This window comes from Onychomys torridus, chromosome 11 (genome assembly GCF_903995425.1).
Source record: "Onychomys torridus chromosome 11, mOncTor1.1, whole genome shotgun sequence".
NCBI classification, from domain to species: Eukaryota; Metazoa; Chordata; class Mammalia; order Rodentia; family Cricetidae; genus Onychomys; species Onychomys torridus.
This window is the reverse complement of record NC_050453.1, coordinates 34180361-34202356: the sequence shown is the minus strand read 5'-3', so window position 1 is coordinate 34202356 and position 21996 is coordinate 34180361. Positions and strand designations below refer to the sequence as shown.

At 39.2% G+C, this 21996-nt stretch overlaps 1 protein-coding gene across 2 annotated transcripts in view; it reads right to left on the bottom strand.

Annotated features, from left to right (window-relative positions):
* Rabgap1l (RAB GTPase activating protein 1 like) overlaps positions 1-21996 on the bottom strand; it is a 560245-nt gene that overhangs the window by 87851 nt on the left and 450398 nt on the right. Inside the window, exon 1 of one of the 2 annotated variants that reach the window (XM_036202999.1) lies at positions 10350-10634. The exons of the other annotated variant lie outside the window; for it this stretch is intronic. Coding sequence (XP_036058892.1) covers positions 10350-10460 — 111 coding nt within the window. The 5' untranslated portion in view covers positions 10461-10634. Of the gene's footprint in view, positions 1-10349; positions 10635-21996 lie in introns of those variants that run through there. 2 annotated transcript variants of the gene reach the window in all.

Below are 21996 nucleotides of genomic sequence, written 5' to 3'. Positions count from 1 at the left end.
TAGATCAATGAATGTTTGATGAACAAACTAAATAAAAATGTCAGTGGTCAATGCAGAACAATAAAAATCCTAGAGTGCTTTCACCCACTGGGAGTACAAACTTATGAAATAGATTAATAAAAATTAGTGCACTGCATATTTCACATGAACTATTCCTGTAACATATCCCTCTATGAGGGTATTTGGAATTAACTTACAAATTAACCTCATCCTTTTTTTTTTTTTTTTTGGTTTTTCAAGACAGGGTTTCTCTGTGTAGCTTTGCACCTTTCCTGGATCTCGCTCTGCAGACCAGGCTGGCCTAGAACTCACAAAGATCTGCCTGCCTCTGCCTCCTGAGTGCTGGGATTAAAGGCATGCTCCACCACCGCCCGGCCACCTCATCTCTTTTATAAGTACATAAAGACCATTTCTCAGTATCTGAAACAGTAAATAATAGATCCTTTGTAATAGGAGATAGTTTAGGGATTCCATGATGTAACTTCCATGAGGTCATCATCTATAATGGGGTGAGACTTCATGGTGATAACTGTTTTCAGGTCACCCATACTCCTGTAAGTAACCCTTCATCCATGTTCCTAAGTCTTCAGGACAGTCTATCCCATACTGCTCTGGAATTTCCTAAAAATGTACACTGTGGACCAAATATGCCCCGCCAATTCCTATGCTGATATTCTATTCTTCACAGGATTTGGTCATGGGGCCTTTAGGAGATAATTAAGTCCTGAGAGGGTGGTTATTCTTCCACAGGAAGAATCATAAGCAGGTTTGTTCTTTTGGTGCCCTCTGCCATGCTAAACTACAAGAAAACAATCATCTGTGAACAGGAGGAGGGTCCGCATTTGGGAGTCCCACAGGGCCAGCACCCTGACCTTACTTTCAGACTCTAGAACTGAGGGAAGTCACCCTCACCCAGTCTAAGGTATCTGGCTGCAGACTAAGCAGATTAAGATACTCCCAATGAAAACTCCCTAACGGAAATCATCTTGCCCTGCAGGCAAGCAGTCTTTACACAGTAACTTCCAACAATGTCTTCTGACTCCACGTTTAATGTCTGCCATTCCTATTTTAATTCACTCCATATCAGAAAGACAGCTAGTTTTAAAGTTATGGAATATTCCTTTCAATGACAATCTCAGTGGTGTTGGCAGTTCACTCCCTAGAAACCGTCCCTAGGTGACAGTCATAGCCAGCCAAGAAAATAGCAGTGAAGATAACACCTCTAGTGTTTCTGTTTCCTCCCTGATTCCAATCCCACTGTCAAGTGTAAGTTCTTAACTTAGGGTCAAGAGGAAAGCAAGCAAGTTTAGGGTTGTCTACAGAGGCTCAGGAGTGTAACAAGCCAGGCTGTTCTCCAGTCTCAGCTACTTCCTCCTCCCTATGGGATCTTGGAAGAAAGTTATTTAACTTCCCGAAGTCTCCATCTTATCTGTGACAACTCTCTCTGGTGGTTATCAAACATAAATAAGAATTGTCACCTAAAGCACCTACCACACATTGTTAGGGTAATTGAGCACAGGGAGAGAAGGGATCAAAACTATGAGATTTGTTCATATGTGCACAGTGAACTAGATGTCTATAAAATCCTATTAGAGCAGGGTGTGGTGGTGCGCATCTTTATTCCTAGCACTTGGGAGGCAGAACTGGACAGATCTCTGTGAGTCTGAGTCCAGTCTGATCTACAAAGTGAGTTCCTGTTCAGCCAGGACTATACAGTTAGACTCTATATCAAAATAAAATAAAATAATCAAAATCCTATTAAATAAATAAATTTACACTCCTACAAAGTATAGACATATAAAAAGTATATAAATATAAAAAGAAAGCCTGGTCTCATTGTGCCCAGGAAGGAAGGTTACATGGAAGCTAAGATGTAGAAGATACTATGTAGGATGCATTTCAGGAACACAAAGAAAAACTGCAGGGCTCCTAAACAAGATGTAAACAGACAACCAAACTATAAGCTAGCCTTGTCTGGACTAAGGGGTTGTAGATAGTCAGTAAAAGAGGAAGCTGAGGGAAGCCAATGTTGAGAAAAAGAAAGTGAGCTGGCAGGGCAAGAATGTCTCCTTTACTGAGACGGAAGCACAGCACACTCTGTGTATGTGCTTGTGAGGATGTTACAGGCCAGATCAAGGAAAAGGAGAAAGAAAATAGCCAAGAAAGCCATATGTAGCAAAATGATTAATGGCAGGTAAAAGCTGAAATAGAGTCCGTGTTGTGGAAATATCAATAAAAGTAACTAGGAACTTTTAAAAAATTATGATAAAGAATTTTAAATATATACAAAATGTACAGAATAGTCTACCATATATCTTCACTAGCTATTTTCAAAATCTCATGTCCAATGTCAGCATTCATCCAATATTTAGTACTTTGCAACTGGATCCTTTTATTAGTTTCATACTTGTCAATTTCATCTATAGTATAGCAAGTATCATTATTTCATTTTCTTATAATTGTTATTTATAGTCCACTGTATGGATATACCACTGTGTGTTTAGACATTCACCACATGATGGATCTTTGGGTTGTGTCTAGATCGGAGCTATTGGGAATAACACTGCTATGTCTAATCATGCATTCATGAGTTCTGTTCTGCATCACCTCAATTTACCTAAAGCTACTGAATTGGTTTCTCTCCCAAAGTACATAGATCTGTGAGCCAAAGGCAGCAACATTACTCACAGTCTATGACGGAATTATAAATCTAGGTGCTGCATGACAGCAGTATTGTGCCCCAGAAATGAGGAAGCTAGAAAACCCAGGGACAGAGAATAAATAAAGTGGATGCAAAGGAAGAAGTTAAATAGATGGCAAGAGATGCAGAATGATGGCTAGCATGAGACTGGGCCAAGCCTTGTTGCCTAGCTCAAAGTTTGCCCTTGCATTTCAAGGACACACCCTAGTGTCCATGCAATAAATTACCTTTCTTATTTCAAATAATACAGGATTCTACTGTTAGAATCCTAAGAACCTTAATTCATCAAAATTGATAAATCAAATGAAGAAAGATTTGTTTCCTTGGACTAATTTGAAATTGATAAAAGGTGCCAAGTCAAGAATATGCTAAATGATAATAAGAATAGAGCATGTTCAATAAACAATTTTAAGTATGGAAGAACCTTAATTGGCTTTATAATGTTTGATTCTAGTCAATATTTGAGATGTTTATTCAGTGATGATTTAGAAGCAACAGCATTGATTTTTATTATTTTTCTCATCCCTGGCAGATGGAATTACTATGACTTTTTAAAAAAAATTTGGCTTGCTTGATATAATCCATATGCCAAACCACTAAGGGAGAAGAAACTGCTGAATGCTTACCCTCATCTTCCATCTATAGAACAGAGAAACTTTAGTTCCCCAAAAGAGGCCCCTTCCGTTGCTGGTCCTGTACTATTTTAGTAACTGGCAGTTAAGAATATCTATCCAGTGCCAAGATAGAATAGCCTGTGTTACATGGTTAAGTGGCTTTTGTTAAAGGTCAAGGTTAACCACTGGTCAATCAAGTCTTCTTCAGAGACAGAATGATATTAAATTTCAAGATGTGGGATGTGGTAAAGCCAAAATGGGTCATCTTTTCCTTTTTATATTCTTGATACCTGTGTTGGTTAGTTTTTTGTTTTGTTTTTTTGTTTTTTCACCATGACACAAGCTAGGTCACCAAGGAAGAGGGAATCTCAATTGAGAAAATGCCTCCATCAGAATGGTTGGTAGGCAAGGTATGCAGCGTATTCTTGATCAACGATGGAGGAGGGAAGGCCCCAGCCACTATGCAGAGAGCCACTTCTGGGCAGGTGGTCCCGGTAGTATAAAAAAACAGGCTGAGCAAGGCCTTGAAAACAAGCCAGTAAGTAAAGTTATTCCATGGCTTCTGCTTCAGTTCTAGCCTGCAGGTTTCTGCATTAAGCTTCTGCCTGGCTTTCCTCAATGATGGAATGTTACTGTAAATTGAAATAAGACCTTTTCTTCACAAGTTGCTTTTGGCCATGTGTTTATCACAACAATAGAAAGCAAACTAGGACAATATCTAACTTTCCTATTCTAACAACATGATAATCTTGTAGTAATTTATACCTATTTGAACCAGTTACTCTTCTCATATGGAGCAATTATATCTTCCTAAGTAGTCAATATGACTATCTATCCACTGCAGGAACTAGTGAACAAGTGTAGACTAATTCCTAATTCATGCTGCCACTGTCAACAATGCTCCAGATATTTGTCAACAATTTTCACCTGTATTTTTCTATCGCCCTTTGCATTTCCCACCTCAGGCCATGTGGCCTTGTCTGCCCATTTTTGCCACCTTATTGCCTATATAAGTAAGCCTATCTACTTAGCAGACAAGAGCTCATACATATTCCCCACTATTGGTTCCACATTGCCTTCCAACCATTCTGAGTTCAAGTATCAGACTTTCTATGCAATCTTCAGGGTAGAAAGCTTCAATTTTCCTGTAGAACCAATACCCTAGTCAAGCAGGGCAAAGCAACAGTCCCTTCCCCCATCATATGCACCCTCTCCTTCTACTTCCCCACTGCACCTCATGTACTCAGCTCACTCCTACTTTAGACCTCCTTCAGAAACTCAGAATAGACATCATTTCCCAGAAAGGGGTAACTGGTAAGAGCTCTCACTGTGCTGAGTTCTTTACAAGTATTCTTTGATCTTCACAGAAATCCAGTGAGGATATTCCTCATCTCTCCCATAAGGAAACTGAGGCTTAGAGAAATTCAGTATATTCTTGGTAAGTAGCAGATCTAAATTTTGAACTGACATCCAGTAACTGTTCATTTTCCCTCCCTCCCTCCCTCCCTCCCTTGTTTGTTTGTTTGTTTGTTTCTTTCTTTCTTTCTTTCTTCCCTTCCCTTCCTTCCTTCCTCCCTCCCTTCCTTCCTTCCTTCCTTCCTTCCTCCCTTCCTTCCTTCCTTTCTTTCTTTCTGAGACAGGGTCACTCTGTGTATCCCTGACTAATCTAGAACTCGCTCTATAGACCAGGCTGGTCTCAAATTCAGAGATCCACCTGCCTCTGCCTCCCTACTGCTGGGATTAAAGGCCTGTGCTACCAAGTAACTTCAAAAAAATTTTTTAACTATGTGTGTGCGCTCCTGTATGAGGGTTCAAATAAAGTCCAGAGATCAATGTCAACCCCAGGTGTTGTTCCACAGGAGCGGTCCACTTGTCTTTTGAGACAAGGTCTCTCACTAGTATCTGGAGCTTGCAAGTTAGGCTCTTGTCAATTAGACAAGATCCTCTTATCTGCCCCCAGCGCTGGGACTGTAAGTGTATCCCATCATGCTTACCTTTTTATATAATTGCTGGGGACTGAACTCAGGTCCTCTTGCTTGTACAACAGATCCTTTACTGGCTAAGTTAACTCCTCAGCCCAAAAGATCATGTAACTTCAAGTACCTTAACAAAGTCAGTTAAGGTGGCTCACACCTGTAATCCCAGCACTCAGGAGGTTGGAGTGGGAGGACTGCTGCAAGTTCAAGATCAGCCTAGATAACACAGAGAGCTCCAGGGCATCTTGAGCTCCATCTCCATCTTCCTCCCTCAAAATAAAGTACCTTATGCAGTCACCAGCCTTTCAGACAAGCTACCCCTTGTTCACAAAGGTACTAGCCCTTCCTTGCCTAGCAAACCACGTGGTCTGCCTCCACATCCTTTGGAGGCTTCTTCTTCACTGCTCAAAGGTGGCAATTATTCTCTAGGTCAGTGGTTCTCAACCTAATGCTGTGACCCTTTAATACAGTTCCTCATGTTGTGGTGACCCCCAACCATAACATTATTTTGTCACTACTTTGTACCTGTAATTCTGCTGCTGCTATGAATTTTCATGCAAACAGCTGACATGTTGAGAGTCACTGCTCTTGTTGGTTCCCCTATAGAATCTAACAGCAGTCTCATAAATATGGACTTTGGTCCCCTCTCTTAAAAGACTGGGGGAAGGGAACTTTGAAGGGTGGATAGTCTATTTGTGCCTAGAACATTATATTAAAACAAACATTAAGCCAGGCGGTGGCTCATGCCTTTAATCCCAGCACTCAGGAGGCAGGGCCAGGCAGATCTGTGAGTTCAAGGCCAGCCTGGTCTACAGAGCAAGATTCAGGACAGGCACCAAATGACACAGAGAAACTCTGTCTCCAAAAACCAAAAACAAAACAAATCAACAACAAAAAATCAAAAACCAAAAACAAAACATTAAACCACTCTACATATTAGCTCTTATTAACATGGATCTGAAAGCAATATTCCTTTCATGGCCACTCAATAATTTAGGAAGTTGGAATAATTGAGCAGAATATAAATTGACAGTTAACCTGAAATAGTTGTGCCTGCTAGGTATGCATTAGTTATTAGGCTTATTCACTGTTTGAACATGAGATTGTACACTTAGAATTTAAATGTATATTCAAAGCCTTCCTTGTAATACAATAAGTGTGCCAGGTGTAGCTTTCCCCATCATTTACACTAGGCTGTTATAAATTGCTGAGGCTGGACAGAGCAGTGGTACACTTAGGCAGTTCCAGCTAGTGAGAGGCTAACTAACCTACTTGAGTCCAAGAGTTCAAGGGCAACCAGGCAATACAGCAAAACTGAATCAAAAAAGAAAAGCCTGCAAAAGAATTTTAAAAGGCAGAGGCAGAAGAGGCTGGCCACTCTATTCAAGTGTTTCTGTGAGCATCCCTGCTAAGTTAAGACTTGTATGTATACACATGAGAGGTAGCAATGGTATGGTTTTTGTCTCTAAGAACACACCAGTTAACTTCCAAATTTTCATTCCACATATCAATTTATTTATATTTTTATTAAGATGGCTCAGTGGATGAAGGTGCCTGCTGCTGCCAACTCCTGACAGTTTGTGTTTGATCCTCGGGACCCACGTAATGAAAGAAGAGAGCTGACCATTTTAACTTACCTTCTGACCTCCACCTGCATATGCACACTTCTAAATAAAAGGTCAGTGTCCATACCTTAGAATCTGTGTTTTCCATTCAAGGATCAACATAGTTCCTCTTATGAAACAAAATCCAACCACAGAGGAAGCCCTGATCCTGTACTGAGTGTCTCAGTCTCTTTCAAAGGCCAGCCCCGCTGGAAGAGCCTCACCTCCTCCAGTGCAGCAGTGACTCAGACTGGAGGCACTGTGCTTTATACTAGAAAGTCTAATGACTTCTTTCCTATGATCTTGAAGGTTCAAACAAACAAACAAACAAACCAATGGAATGTAAACCAGATCAAATGGTGAACAGTGTATCCCAGAATAATTTTATTCTTGGTTTTCCACACAAACCAAAATCAGCCATTACCTCCAAAATATTATCATAAATTACACATCTGAGAAAGGAATCTAAATGTCTTCAGGAAGTTACATAACAAGTACCTCACCATCTAAACTATTTAAAAGTTTAGTATAGGGCTGGCAAAATGGCTCAGAGTGTAAAGTCACTTGCCTCCAAATCCGATGAGCTGAGTTAGATTGCCAGAGCCTACAGGGAGCAGGGGAGAAGTTGCTCCCAAAGTGGTCCTCTGACCTTTACATGCATCCCACCCCACACACAAAAGAAATTAAACGTAATTTTTATCTTTGAGACGGGGTCTCACTGTGTAGCCCTGCAGTACCAGAACCTCCTGTGTATATGAGGCTAGCCTTGAACTTACACTGAAGCCTGTCTCTGCCTCCAGAGTACTGGGGTTAAAGTCATGTACTAACATGTCTGGTTAAATGTAATTTTTTTTTTTTTTTTTTTTTTTTTTGCCAGAGCTGAGGACTGAACCCAGGGCCTTGCACTTGCTAGGCAAACGCTCTACCACTGAGCTAAATCCCTACCCACCCCCCCCCCCCCTTTTTTTTGGTAAAATGTAATTTTTATTTAAAATTTTGGTATAGAAAGCAATATTCTATGCTTTTTATATCGTTTTCTGTATCAGTGACCAAATTCTACATCAAATATCCATAAATTACCTACACATGGAAGTGATTCTCGAAAAGTGCATTAAGATTCAGTCATGCAGTTATTCCCATTTCCATTTTTACTCTCCCTGCATGTCCTGCCCTCCCTCCAAACACATGAATACAATGTCCAGTTTTGTTGAGCAGTATGATACTCCCTATGACTCAGGAGCTGTTATCTCTTCAGCTCCTCTGTCCTCTCCACTTACACTCTGCTGGACTGTTTGCTTGTTTGCCTTTGTGGTGCTAAGGATCAAAGCCAAGGTGGTTAACATGACCAGTAGGTACTCTGTGGCTGAGCTACACCCACTGCCCACATCTGGCTATGTTTCTTCTCCCCTTTGGTCTGGAGAACCTCTTTAAGTTTTTGAAGAGTCTTTTGTTGTTGTTGTTGTTGTTGTTGTTGTTGTTGTTGTTGTTGTTGTTTCGAGACAGGGTTTCTCTGTGTAGTTTTGGTGTCTGTCCTGGCTGGCCTTGAACTCACAGAGATCTGCCTGGCTCTGCCTCCCAAGTGCTGAGATTAAAGGTATGTGCCACCACTGCCTGGCTCTAGGACTTTATCTTGACTCAGCATATATATTTAAGTAGGCAATAAAGTTCAAAAAATGTATATAATTATAAAAAGAGGAATTGTGGGGCTGGAGAGATGATTCAATGGTTAAGAGCATTTGCTGCTTTTTCCGAGGACCCAGGCTTGATTCCTAGCACCCACATGTTTGCTCACAGCTGTCCATAACTCTAGTTCCAGGGAGTCTGGTGCCTTCTTCTGACTTTCCTGAGCACTAGGCACATATATGGCATACAGTCATATATGCAGACAGAACACTTACATAAAATAAAATAATCTAAAAAGAAAATTAAAAAATAGAAATTGGGGGTTGGAGATTTAGCTCAGTGGTAGAGCGTTTGCCTAGCAAGCACAAGGCCCTGGGTTTGGTCCTCAGCTCTTGCAAAAAAAACAAAACAAAAAAAAACCCAAAAAACAAACAAAAATAGAACATATATATATATATATATATATATATATATATATATACACACACACACAAACACACACACACACACACACACACACACACACACACACACACACACACACACACACACACACACACACACACACACACACACACATATATGATCATTCTCTTAGTAAACATCCCCAAAAAGTATATTATGGTTTTGTTTTTGCTTTCATCCACTTTCTTTTTAAGATGCAGCTAGAAAACATGATGGAAAAGGAGAGTCCAGGAAAGCTCTATGCACTCTCACCTAGATGCTATTATCAACAACGCCAGCTTTCTCCTATAACACCAATCCCTCTACTGGGTCCTCTAGAAATTTTTCATAATTCTTCAATTATGTCTGTTACTATTTTAAAATAATCATATTGCCTTACAAAAATTAAACCCATTAATATCATTAAATGACTAATCAGTGGCCAATTCCTCCCTCTTCCTACATTATCTTAATTTTTTTAAATACTTTACTCAGATCAGCAGCTAAAAAATGTTGAAACATTGCATCTGGTTGATAAGACCTTTAAGTACCTTCGAATCAATCCAGAATTTGACCCATTGTCTTTTTCATGGTAATTTACTACTTGGAAAAACCAACCAACCAACCAACCTGCTGTGTTGTACTTTTAGTATTCCTTTGCCTTAAAACAGAGAAGTGGGTTTTCACACTGGTGAGTTGGAACTGTTAGCTAACTTTTCATCCTGTTGCTGCCATGCATTGTGAAACACAGTGAAGAAGGCAGGCACAGGCACAGTTAGGAGAATCTGCTTATGAGACCCAAATCCCTGTGTGAGCCTCCCTGCCCACTGAAAAGACGAACAGCAAACACTGTAAGAACATATTTTCCTATCAGCCAGAATGCACACACTAAGACAATAAACAGAAAGATAAAAAATTTAAAAAAAAAACTTCTTACAAATATTAAATCACAATAAACTTCTCCAAAAAGTCAATTTGTTCTACTTCTCCTTGGAGATAATTTAAAACCTGAAAGCTATTTCATTTCTAGATAGTTCAATTTACAAAGATGCTATTGCTCATTGAAAGAAATGTTCTACTTTAAAGTGACTAGATGGAATGCATGAAACTGTAGCTAGTTTCACCTAACAGTCATACAAGACACAAAGCAAAGTGGTATTTGGCATTCTTCTCAACCTCACTACAGTAATATTTAAAACATACCATTGACATATAACAGTGTTTATTTATTCAACAAAACCACCGAAAGCCTGCAGACCTTGCTGTAGCCTGTAACACAGTGGTGCTTCTCTTTACTTCACAGGAACCTATCCCTCTCTCACTATCGAATGTGACCATCATGTGACAGAAAGAGGAGCCCCAGTGTAGTGTGCAAGGAGCCACCTACCATGGACCTGGGCTTGCTGATGGCCACCAGGCTAGTGAGGAAGTCTTCATCATGCAGCTGGCTGAACACATGGGCGTCATAGGCTACCATAATGGAGATTTCTTCCATCATCTTGCCAGCTGCTGCTCCTTACAGCTCCAGACCAGACTATCCAGGGAAAAACTCCCACGGCAGCTCAGTGCCAGTGCACACACCCACCTGAGATCCAGGGGCTGAGTGTCAAAATCCAGAGAGAAAAAGCGAGAAGGAAAAAAAGAAAAGGCAGCTGCTACCACTGGCTTGCCTAGAGATTCACCACTAGTGGAAAACTTGAGATGGTCTCTTATCTATGCAGGAAGTATACACCATAAACACCTTCTGCATTCTCAACACAGCACATGGAGAAATTCGGGTTTGGGAAATCTTCAAACTTCAAAAAAAAGACAAAGAGAAGTTTCCTAACTAGAAATATCCTATATGAAACTCCCCCAAAACAAAAGTTTATGTTAGGTCCTTGGTAATTAAAATATTTTCAAATACTTCATCTTCTTACTTCATTGTTATTTATATGAAGATTCTTCATGAAAAAAAAGTAGATTTTTCTTAAAGCAATCAGTGTTTTTTTTTCCTTATTCTTAGAAAATAAAAAGATGACTATTATTATTTCTCAGAATTTATAGAACTCTTGGTGCAGTTAACATTTATCTCCTGAAGTCTGAAGAGGGAATAAAGAATCCTTTTCCCCTGAGTATTTCTGTTAAAAAAAAATACCAAAATATAAAAATGAAACAAGTCATTTGGGACAATAATAGCAGTTGATAATAATTTATCTTTTTCCCACTAAAGAAATACAGATATCTGATGTAATTCTGGAAGAAACATGAGGGTCTCTCATTTATAAACTGTTTTTCTCCCCCTTAATAAATATTCTTCCTCTTTTTATATTTAAAGTTAGAGGTTTCTTTTAATTACTCAAACCCCCTGACAGTCACAAACTATCTATCTGTTCTTTAGTTACTACAAGTGGTTTTTGGAGGACAGCTGGAGATAGTAAACAGGCTTTATGTGTCAAGAAGAAAAGTTCCCTAAAGCCTCAAGATATATGACATACTGGACAAAGACAGGTATAGTTCCTCCAAAACCCTCTACCCGATTCCTGCAGCTGCCGACTGTTAACGGCACTACAATACTGAGAAGTATTTTTGTTAGTACTGGACATCAGTTTGGTGATGGCTATTTAAAGTAAAGAAATACTGCTGTGTGGTGGAGTCTTTAAGTTTCATCACCAATACCAGGATTATGTTATCTAAATTGACTGGCTTGTGAGAAATTGGGTAAATAAAACTCAGAATGAAATGTAGGGTCTATTTTTCCTAAAAATTTTAATCTTCCATCGATTAGCATGATTACTGGTATCTTGTGCCATTTAAATATGACTAGGGAAGTTCTGCAACTTCTGTAAGCATTCTGTATTAGAAGCTCTTGTTCACAGAGGGGCAAACTTCCCTGGCTAGGAAACGACCAAGTCTAATAGGCTTACTTACACAGAAAATGCAATTTATCTTAAATAAATTCTCATGATTAAAACAGTTTCAAGCTGTGTTTGACCCTTACAGGAGCCAGTAAAGCATTTCTACTTCATTTCCCACCCCCAAACACAATGCAGCTTTGTATTTAGAGCATTGTTTTCATTAAGAATTTTCCAGTATATTTATCTTAAAGATGACTAGCCAAGTAAAAATAAATGATAATCAGGACTCAAGACATCATAAATTATCTGGGCAGTTCCTACCTTTTAACGTTCTTTTTATCTTTTCAGTAGTATTTGAAAGCTACTGTGAACCTCTTCATATATTCATTAGCGCCAGAAGACTTGAGATTGATCTTGCAGCGGCTCTCTAGATGTGAAAGCCTGAGCGATTGCTTTGTACTTTCCTTTCTGCAGTGACTCAGTGCTTCCACACTCTGATATCTGAATAGGTGCGCTGACAAAGACACCTGTTGTGAAAGGTAACCAAACTATCTCCCATCATGCCTTTCTTCCTGCTGGCAGCCGCCCAGGGGCAAACAGGAATTAGAACCTCATTTGAGCAGTCCCTTCTGTGCCCAGCGAGAGCACTTTCAGAGAAACAATAGGTAATCTTCTTGGGTAAGAACACTTGAAGCCCAAGAAAAAAAGCACACAGGGAAAACAACAGAGCACAGCACCTTAAAGGTGCTGCATATTAAATCAGTAAGATCCAGGGTATCAATATGTGTTCAAAAATAGATTTAGAAAAACAACTACGGTTGTAAAATAGTTTTAACTTTACATAAATGAAAGGTGGTTTTCTCAGATAAACAATTCAATAAGGTTTTAACTTACTTCCTTGAAGAATCTTCTAATAGCCACAAAGGCTACAGTATTATTGACATTTCATTTCTAAATAAAAAATTTCCTCCATTTCCACCTTAGTGCTTAGATTTTCTTGAGCAACAACTAACTAGGATTTCTAACCTCCTCTTTCCCCTCTTCCTTCTTCTTTATTTATTTTGCTGTTCTTATATATTTTTCTTTCTTTCTTTTTCTTTTTTCTCTTTTTTTTTTTTTTTTTTTTTTTTTTTTGAGACAGGGTTTCTCTGTGTAGCTTTGTGCCTTTTCTAGAACTCACTCTGTAGTCCCAGGCTGGACTTGAACTCACAGAGATCCACCTGCCTCTGCCTCCCGAGTGCTGGGATTAAAGGCGTGTGCCACCACCACCCCCCGGTTTAAATATTTCTTAAAAGGGTCTTGGGAGGAAACTAAGGTTTTCTTACATGAACAAAAAGCACGCTCTTCAAGAACTGCTGATGTCAGAAGAAACTTGTTCCTATACTGATTTCTTTCTTTTCTCATACATTTCCTACTGTCTCTAAAGAGCTCTGCTAACACCCTCCCAAATCTCAGGAGCTTTTGTTCACGGTCGTGTTTCCACCTGGGCTCTTACTTTCACAAGACACCCTTGTCACACATCCACCTGCCCACTGGGGACTGAAATCCACTGGATCCTCTCCCGAGTTTCTACAGTTCTGAATGTCACAGCATGCCACTGCAATGTAGTGGGGCAGAGAATTACCTGTGACCAAAGGCTATGGCAAGCGCGGAGGACACCACCACTTAACAATGCTGTGTTATCTACAGCAAACCCAAGTCCCCAGTTCAAAGAGGAGCCAGCTAGCCGCTGTCTGTCCCAGGGCAAGTCATTTAAACTTAGCTAGGTTTCAGTTTCCTCTTGGTCATGTAAAGTGAGAGGGGCAAACTAGATTAGTGGTCTCCCCAGTAAAGAAAACCAAAAGCACTGTGTCTTGTTTCCTTCCACTAAATGGGCTAAGTGGGGAATTTCAAGAGAGAATGCCCTTTTAATATGTATCAGAGTTAAAAGTGAAGGGTAACATGAAATCTAGGTTTTAAGAAAGTCCCCAGAGTTGCTATGTGTTTCAATTAATGCAGTCTACTTTGTAGCTAACTTGAGATTTTCTAATATCAAGTCTTCTTACCATGAAAAGGAGATTCAATGAAAAAGAAATTTTGACATGTTCAGAGTCTTTCTGCTTAGAATGAGAATAACTAAAATATTTGAAAGTTTTTGCAGATGTTTTGATAATTTTTAAAAGATTAAAATTTAATCACCAAACTTTTTTAAAGAAGTTAATGCACAAAAAGAAATGGTTTTCATTATGGTTTTCAATACACATACCATTAAGTTTTTTGTTTTTTTTTTTAAATCACACCCCTCCCCCACTGCCAACCACACCACTCCTGCCCAGCTTTTGCTGGTCTCTTTTCTTCCCTCTGTTTACTTTCATGTCACACTATTCCATTATCCTCCTTTTTCTCCTTCCTTCCCTCTCCCTCCTCCTCCTCACAGTCCTTTCTACTTTCATTATCACTTGCCCACATGTATGTACAGATGTTTCTACATGCACATGCATACACACAGATTTGAATCTGGAATGGTTTCCTGCTGTTCATGGTTTTAAATGCTGTTTCAAGATGGTACACTGAGAGGGATAATTTGTTTTAGAGGCTGTTATCCACAAATTATCTTTCTAAAACTATACTTTTTAAACAAAGCCACACTGGTTTCCTGCTAAATAAGTTTGAGTTGAATAACATATCCTAGACTTCCAAGAACACCTATTCTGAAATGTCACATTTAGAATCAGGAACAGCCAAAATGAAAATTAGGGGAAACCAGAATATGATGATCCTTTTCTAGTCTGTGTTCTCTCCAAACACAGCCCAGCAAGAGTTCTATTGTGAAAACAGCCCTTTGTTATCCACCAAGAAGCAAACACATTCAAAATGATCCCACCTCACAAGGAAGTTCTCTCTCCTCAGGAGAGTGGCTGCAAAGACTTCCGTGTCTCAGGTTCTACCTGCTGAACATGCTCATGGTCAGGTCCAATGGAAAGGAGAGCAAAATCACCCAGGCAGAAATACAGCCCTGAGGGCCCAGGTTTGAGTGTTCAGGCACACAGGCAAAGTGCTCCTGCCTAGTGACCCTCACCCACTTTCAAGCGCACCCCCACACTTGGTTTCAACAGGGTATAAACATGGATTAGTTGTTCAAGATTTAATGTTAAGGATCTTCCAACACAAAATGCCACAGGGCTGATATAGAAAGAGAGGTAAAATGATGAGTTCTTTTGTTAATCACCAAACCCCAGTATTTCTATCTATACTTAGAGTGCACATTGCACATCCCAAGTACTGCAAGTCTAGAACAAAAGATACAAACAATGTGAATGAGAAATGCTAGAAAGAAACAAGAGAGCTTCCTGGCATACTAAACATTTCAAATAGTCCGCTGACACCCACCCAGTGGAAAACTACAAGGACAAAGGGAAGAGAAACCTTAGTTCTCTTTAACACTATGCAAAGATAAAGAAAACCATTATTCTTGTGTTGAATTCCAGCCATTCAGCTCATTATCTTTCCTATCTTTGCTAGCAACTGCTAAGCAAATCTAAAACCTCAGCAAACACAGAAAACCAACTCCTCAGCATTAGTGAGGAAAGAAGCCAGGGGACACAAACACCTGCCTGACAAGCTCACTGGATACTCTACAGCCTCATTTGCATCTTACCACAAGGAAAGGTAAGTCCAGAGGAGGAAAGAATGTCCCTAACCAAGTAAAACACTAAAATCCACAGCAAATACATCCAAATTAATCTTGACCTACCCACAACAAATGTGCTAAGTGACCATAGGCATTCCCTGATACTTGCTATTATTCCAAATGAGGGTTATTTCAGACCCACCACAGCCCTTTGACCAGAGCACAACTGAATTCTACTTACAAATGACTTTACCTTAGTTTCTAAAGCATTCAGTGATTTAATATGCTTTACTAGCAGCCAAAACAAACCACTTTCAGATTTGTAGTGGATCAGTTTTTTTCCCACAAGACTGGACGGGGTTGGGCTAGGGGACACGGGCTTCATTGGGTGCTCACTGGTCTCTGGCTTTCTTGCAGCCTGGATGGCTCCCTTTTTAAACAAAAACAAAAAGAAACCCCCAAGACAAACAAAATATATAAATTAACAGTATCGCTATAGATACCAATAGTGAGTTATGCTCAATAGAAATTAACAAAGTTATCTCATTTACGGTAACTATGTGTGCTGGCTAGTTTTTTGTTAAATGGACACAAGTTAGAGTCATCTGAGAAGAGAGAACCTCAAGTGGGAGAATACCCTCCACAAGACTGGCCTGAAGGCAAAGCCTGTTGATCATTTTCTTGATTAATGATTGACGTAGGAGAGGCCAGCCCATTGTGGAAGGTGCTACCCCAAGCAGGTAGTCCTGGGTTGTATGAGAAATAACGCCAAGTATGACATGAAGGAGCAAGCCAGTAAGCAGCATTCCTCCATGCCTTCAGCTTCAGTTCCTGCTTCTGGGTTCCTGCCTTGAGTTCCTGCCCTGACTTCCCTTTGTAATGGAGTGTGGCCTTGCAGTGTAAGTTGAAATAAACCTTTTCCTCCCCAAGTTGCTTTTGGTCACATGTTTTTATCACAGAAATAGAAATTCAGCCAGGATACTACTATACAATAAAATAAAACATATAGGAATAAAGTTAACCAAAGAAGGAAAGAGCTCTAAAATGCAAACTCTAAAACACTGATGAAAAAATTGAAGACATTTAGCTCTCTTAGGTTAGAAAAACAAACATTGTTAAATGTTCATACTACTCAAAGAGATTTCCAGATTAAATGTTCATAATTTCTATGAAGATACAAATGGCATTCTATAAGAACTAGACAAAAACAATTCTAGATGTGTATGCAAACACACACACACACACACACACACACACACACACACACACTCACACACTACTGAATAGCAAAAGCAATTTTGAGACAAGGACGCTTACCAAAGCACTATTCACAATAGCCAAGAATGGAATCAACGTAAGTGTCCATCACCTGATGAGTAAATAAAGAAAATGGAGAACACAGGCACAATGGAATACTAATCAGCCATAAAAAGAAATCTTTTACTTGTGATCACAAAGCAGGAACTAGATATCACTAGGCTAAATAAATAAGCCAGGCACAGATTTTACTTGTATATTGAATCTACAAAATCTGATCTTGTGAAAGCTGAGAGGAGAATGGTGGTTATTAGACTGGGGACAGGGAGTCGATAGTTTGGGAAAAGTTGCTCAATGGGCACTAAGTAAGGTAAAAAAGCAGAGGTACTGGGTGCTACTATACAACAAAGGACAATAGATAATTATCTGCCATGTATTTCAAAAAGCTAGAGTAAAGATTTCAAATATTATCACCATAAAAGAGTGATAAATGGAGCCAGGTGGTGGTGGCACACAGCTGTAATCCCAGCACTCGGGATGCAGAGGCAGGTGGATCTTTGTGAGTTCGAGGCCAGCCTGGGTTACCAAGTGAGTTCCAAGAAAGGTGCAAAGCTACACAGGGAAACCCTGTCTCGAAAAACAAACAAATAAAAAAACCAAAAAAAAACCAAACAAACAAAAGAGTGATAAATAGAGACTGGAGAGATGGCTCAGCAGTTACCACTGGTTACTCCTCCAAAGAACCTGGGTTTAATTCCCAGCATCCACATGGAGGTTCAAAGCTATCTGTAACTCTAGTTCCTGGGGATCTAACGCCTTCCTTTGGCCTCTATGCAGGTAGCATACAGATACATGCAGTCAAAACACCCATATATATATATAAAATAAAATAAAATTTAAAAAAGAAATGATAAATATTTAAGAATACATACTTAACCTCATTTAGAAATTATACAATGTATCTGGCTATAGTGGTGCATGCCTCTAATTCCATCACTCAGGGAGCAGAAGCAGGTAGCTCCATGAGTTCAAGACCATTCTGGTCTACATAGTGAATTCTAGGTCAGTTGGATCTGGAATCAAAGCCAGACCAGCCATAGTGAGACCAGAATTTCAAAACAAAGTAAAAATAACATTCAATGTATATGTGTATCAAAACATCACATTTTACCCATTAATACAACTAATATAATTTTAATACTTAATTTAAATTTTAATGCTTAATTTTAAAACTTAAGCAAAGAAAAACATCCAAGAAGACAAAAAAAAAAAAAAAAAAAAAAAAGTTGTATATACTTCGCCTGGGCAGTACAATAAAGTCAACCCTGTTGGTGGAGGGGTGGATGAGCCAGCCCCGAAGCTGTAAGCATGGCAGAGCTATTATTATGCATCTGTCTTATGGTGGCATGGGTGGGGGAGAGATGCCTCCCCACATCAACACCTAAGGCAGGTAGAAGAGCTGACCAGTAGGTCATAAGAACTGGAGAGCTGTTCCTGTCCCTCATCAGCTGCAGCACTTCAGAGAGTGGCCCCTACACCTCGCCTGGGCAAAACAGTAGAGCTGGCCCTAAAGGTATAGGTGTAGGAGATCCAACCATGATGATGTGAAAGTCAGGAGAACTGACCCATTGCTGCAAGGGGTGAACTATCCAGGGAAATGCTGCAGCTACCCTGCAACTACCCAGGCCCCAATGATTCTTTGCCATGAATGCCTGCATATAAAAATGTACAGATAAAGGGGTTTACTGTGTGACTCACTATATCATACTGCAGCTTCCATGATGAGATTTTCCCTTTGTTCCTTCCCCACTTTTTTCTCTTAAACTTTATTTTGTTTTAGTTTTTGGAGGTGGGGGTGGGTGGGTGGGTGGGTGAGAGGCATGATGTGAAAGCACAAAGATTAAAAAAAAGGTGTTGTATAGCAATCCTATAACAGTTCTCCTTGGGAAACATACTCTCGTAGCCACTGCAGTATTAGAGAGCATTCTGATAACTAACATGAACCCTGTTAGCAATGACTGACACACATAAGAGGTGATGGAAGGTAACAGTACAGAGAGAATCAGTCTCCCATTGTTCCTTATCTTCTCTAGTTTGCTGCCTACAAGACTAACAGAGTTTAATCAATTACTTTTTATTAAATTGAGCAATTGTGACAAGAACAGGGAACAAAGAAAGCATCTGCTGCATAATGATATTCATCTGTTATAACCTGATCAACAAAACACCATTATTATGGGCTATCATGTGGAAACAAATCATCTTTATTTATAATTGTATTGTAATAAGGCTTTCCACTATTCATTTGTATCTCAGAGTCAGAAGAAACATCCTATGAGATAGTTTAGTGTCTCAACTGATCCTGAAGCCTATCAGAGAATAATGAAACTATTAATTCAGTCATTTCCTGAGACAACAAGGAGTTTGGGTTAGGGGTGCCTAGAGGGAAAGGAGAAGAAAAACATACTTAACTTCGGGCCTGGTGAACTCCAGTGACATGACCTCGGCACACTGTCACACAATACATGAGGCTGGTTTCATTACCCTCACTTTAAGAGGTGTTTGAGGTCATATCATTAGTAAGTCAGAGTCAGGATGAAAACTGAAGTATGACAGAAAAGCTCAGGGCTTTTTTTTGTTTGTCACCGGATGGTTCATCACAAGGTGGAAGAAGACAGATACATTCAATTTGTATTTGTTTTTTGTTTGTTCTTTTTTTGTTTTGTTTTGTTCTTGAGACAGGGTTGCACCATGTAGCCTTGGCCTAGAACTTGCTATATAGATCAGCTGGCAGGCTTCCTGCCACTGCCTACAGAGTACCGGTATTAAAGGCACACACCATCATGCCAGATTTTTTTGTTTGCATGTTTTAGTTTTTGTCTTTTTTACTGTTATTATTATTATTAAACCTCTCTTTAAAAATCAAAGTTTTTGAATGTGATTTGTGTGTGTGTGTTTTGCCTGCATGTATGTCTGTGTATCACATGCATGCCTAGTGCCCACAGAGGCCAGAAGAGGGTGATAGATCCACTGAAACCAGAGTTACAGATGGCTGTGAGCTGCTATGTGGGTACTGGGAATTGAACCCAGATCCACTGGAAGAACAGCTAGTGCTCTTAATTACCAAGCCATCTCTCCAGTGCCTACTGCTTGTTTCGATTCACTTAAAAATAATTTTTAAGCTGGGTATGGTGGCACATGCCTTTAATCCTAGCACTGAGGAGGCAGAGGCAGGCAGATCTCTACCAACCTGGTCTACAAAGTTCCAGGACAGCCCAGGGCTGTTACATAAAGAAATCCTGTTTCAGAAAAAAAAAAAAATAATATTTGTTACTTTTATTTCATATGTAAGCATTTTGCCTGCATATATTCATGTGCACTATATGTGTGCTTGGTACCTGTAGAGGTAAGAAGATGGCACTGGAATTGTGGATGGTTATGAACCACCATGTGGGCACTGGGAACTGAACCTGGGTACTCTGCAAGAGCAACAAGTGCACTTAACTGCTGAGCCACCTCTTCTGGCCCTCAATTCATTTTTCAACAGTCTACTTCTTGGAACAAATGTTCGCATTTCCAAAACTACATATATATATTTCTCTTTATTATTTTGCTCTTACTATATCATTATATACTTAAAATGTGAACTGAAAACACGTGTCCAATAGTATTATTTATATGGCATTGCCAAGTACCAAAAAAAAAAAAAAAAAGAAGGCAACAAATGAACTATTTCCTCTCAAGTTACTGATGAACATATGCCATCAGTCTGTTGTAGTAGAAAGTGTTATGATTGCAGTAGATTCTCTGAATGGACTGTTGGTAGTTAAAACAGAACTAAGCAAACAAAGCAAAAACAAAACAAACAAAAGGCAGGCAGATCTCTGAGTTCAAGGACAGCCTGGTTTGCAGAGCTAATTCCTTTTTTTAAAAAAAGGTTATTAATTATGTATACAGTGTTCTGCCTGCATGTATGCCTACATGCCAGAAGAAGGCACCAGATCTCATTATAGATGGTTGAGAGCCACCATGTGGCTGCTGGGAATTGAACTCAGGATTTCTGGAAGAGCAGCCAGTGCTCTTAACCCCTGAGCCATCTCTCCAGCCCCAGAACTAGTTCCAGGACAGCCAGGACTACACAGAAAAACTCTGTCTCAAAAAAACAAAATAAAAAACAAACAAAAATAAAAACAAAAAAACAAAAAAGTCAGTCAATTGCCTAGTTGGCTAATAAAATAATATATATTTTTTAAAGATTTATTTTTTGGCTTTTATTTGTGTGTGTGTGTGTGTGTGTGTGTGTGTGTGTGTGTGTGTACACGTGCATGCATGCCTGCCTGCCTGCCTCAGTTCATGTGAGCTACATGCATACAAGTGCCCAAAGTATCTAAGGCTGGCTTTGAATTTCTGGTTCTCCTATCTCCACCTCCCAAGTACTAGGATTATAATTCATGACAACCAATGCTGAAACATATACAGATGTATATAGAGACAAGAAAAAGGAAGTTTAAACTGTTTGAGCATTAGTAGGTTAACATATCTATTTATCTTTTAATAAATAGATCTCTGACCATCTCTTTTAAACATAAATATCCCCTAAAAGATTATTTTTGTTGTAAACTCTTAGGCACATATGCATTTTTCTTTTCTTTTCTTTATTTTTTGCAGGGCTGGATATCATACCAAAGACTTCATGCACACTAGGCAAACATTCTATCACTGAGCTACACTCCTAGCTCATATATTGCATTTCTATCAGGTAACATGTCTTTAAACCTAACTCTAACTATCCTACATTATTCTTTTATACAGGGTTGACAATATAAATGAGATGTGCACACAGTTTTCTTGTCTTAAAGATTGCAGTTTATAATGAGTCCTATATTAGCTAATTGTAGATAAACTATTCTATTATTTAAAATTACTGGAGCTACCAATAATTTAATATTGCTTTAGAAAGCACACACTTTTTTTGTGTGTTAGGATAATTTCTTACTGAAGACATTCCATTAAAGAAAACAAACCACCTCTGATATGTGTTGAGGGTAATTAACTACTACACAAAATGATATCCCAGGAGCTCCTCCTACAAAAGAAAACAAGGTCTAAATACTTCAACCACTTGAACACAATCACCTGGATTATAAAACACAGTTGTGAAGCAGCCATTCTGTGAAGGAGCTCCATTTCAAATCCAAAGTTCTCTTTGCAAACACACACTCATTTTTTTTTTTTTTTTTGAGGAGACCTCTTAGCACTATGGATAGAGATGGCACTCTACTTAATATTTCTATACTAGCCTTATTTAATATTTAATAGGTCTATTTAAT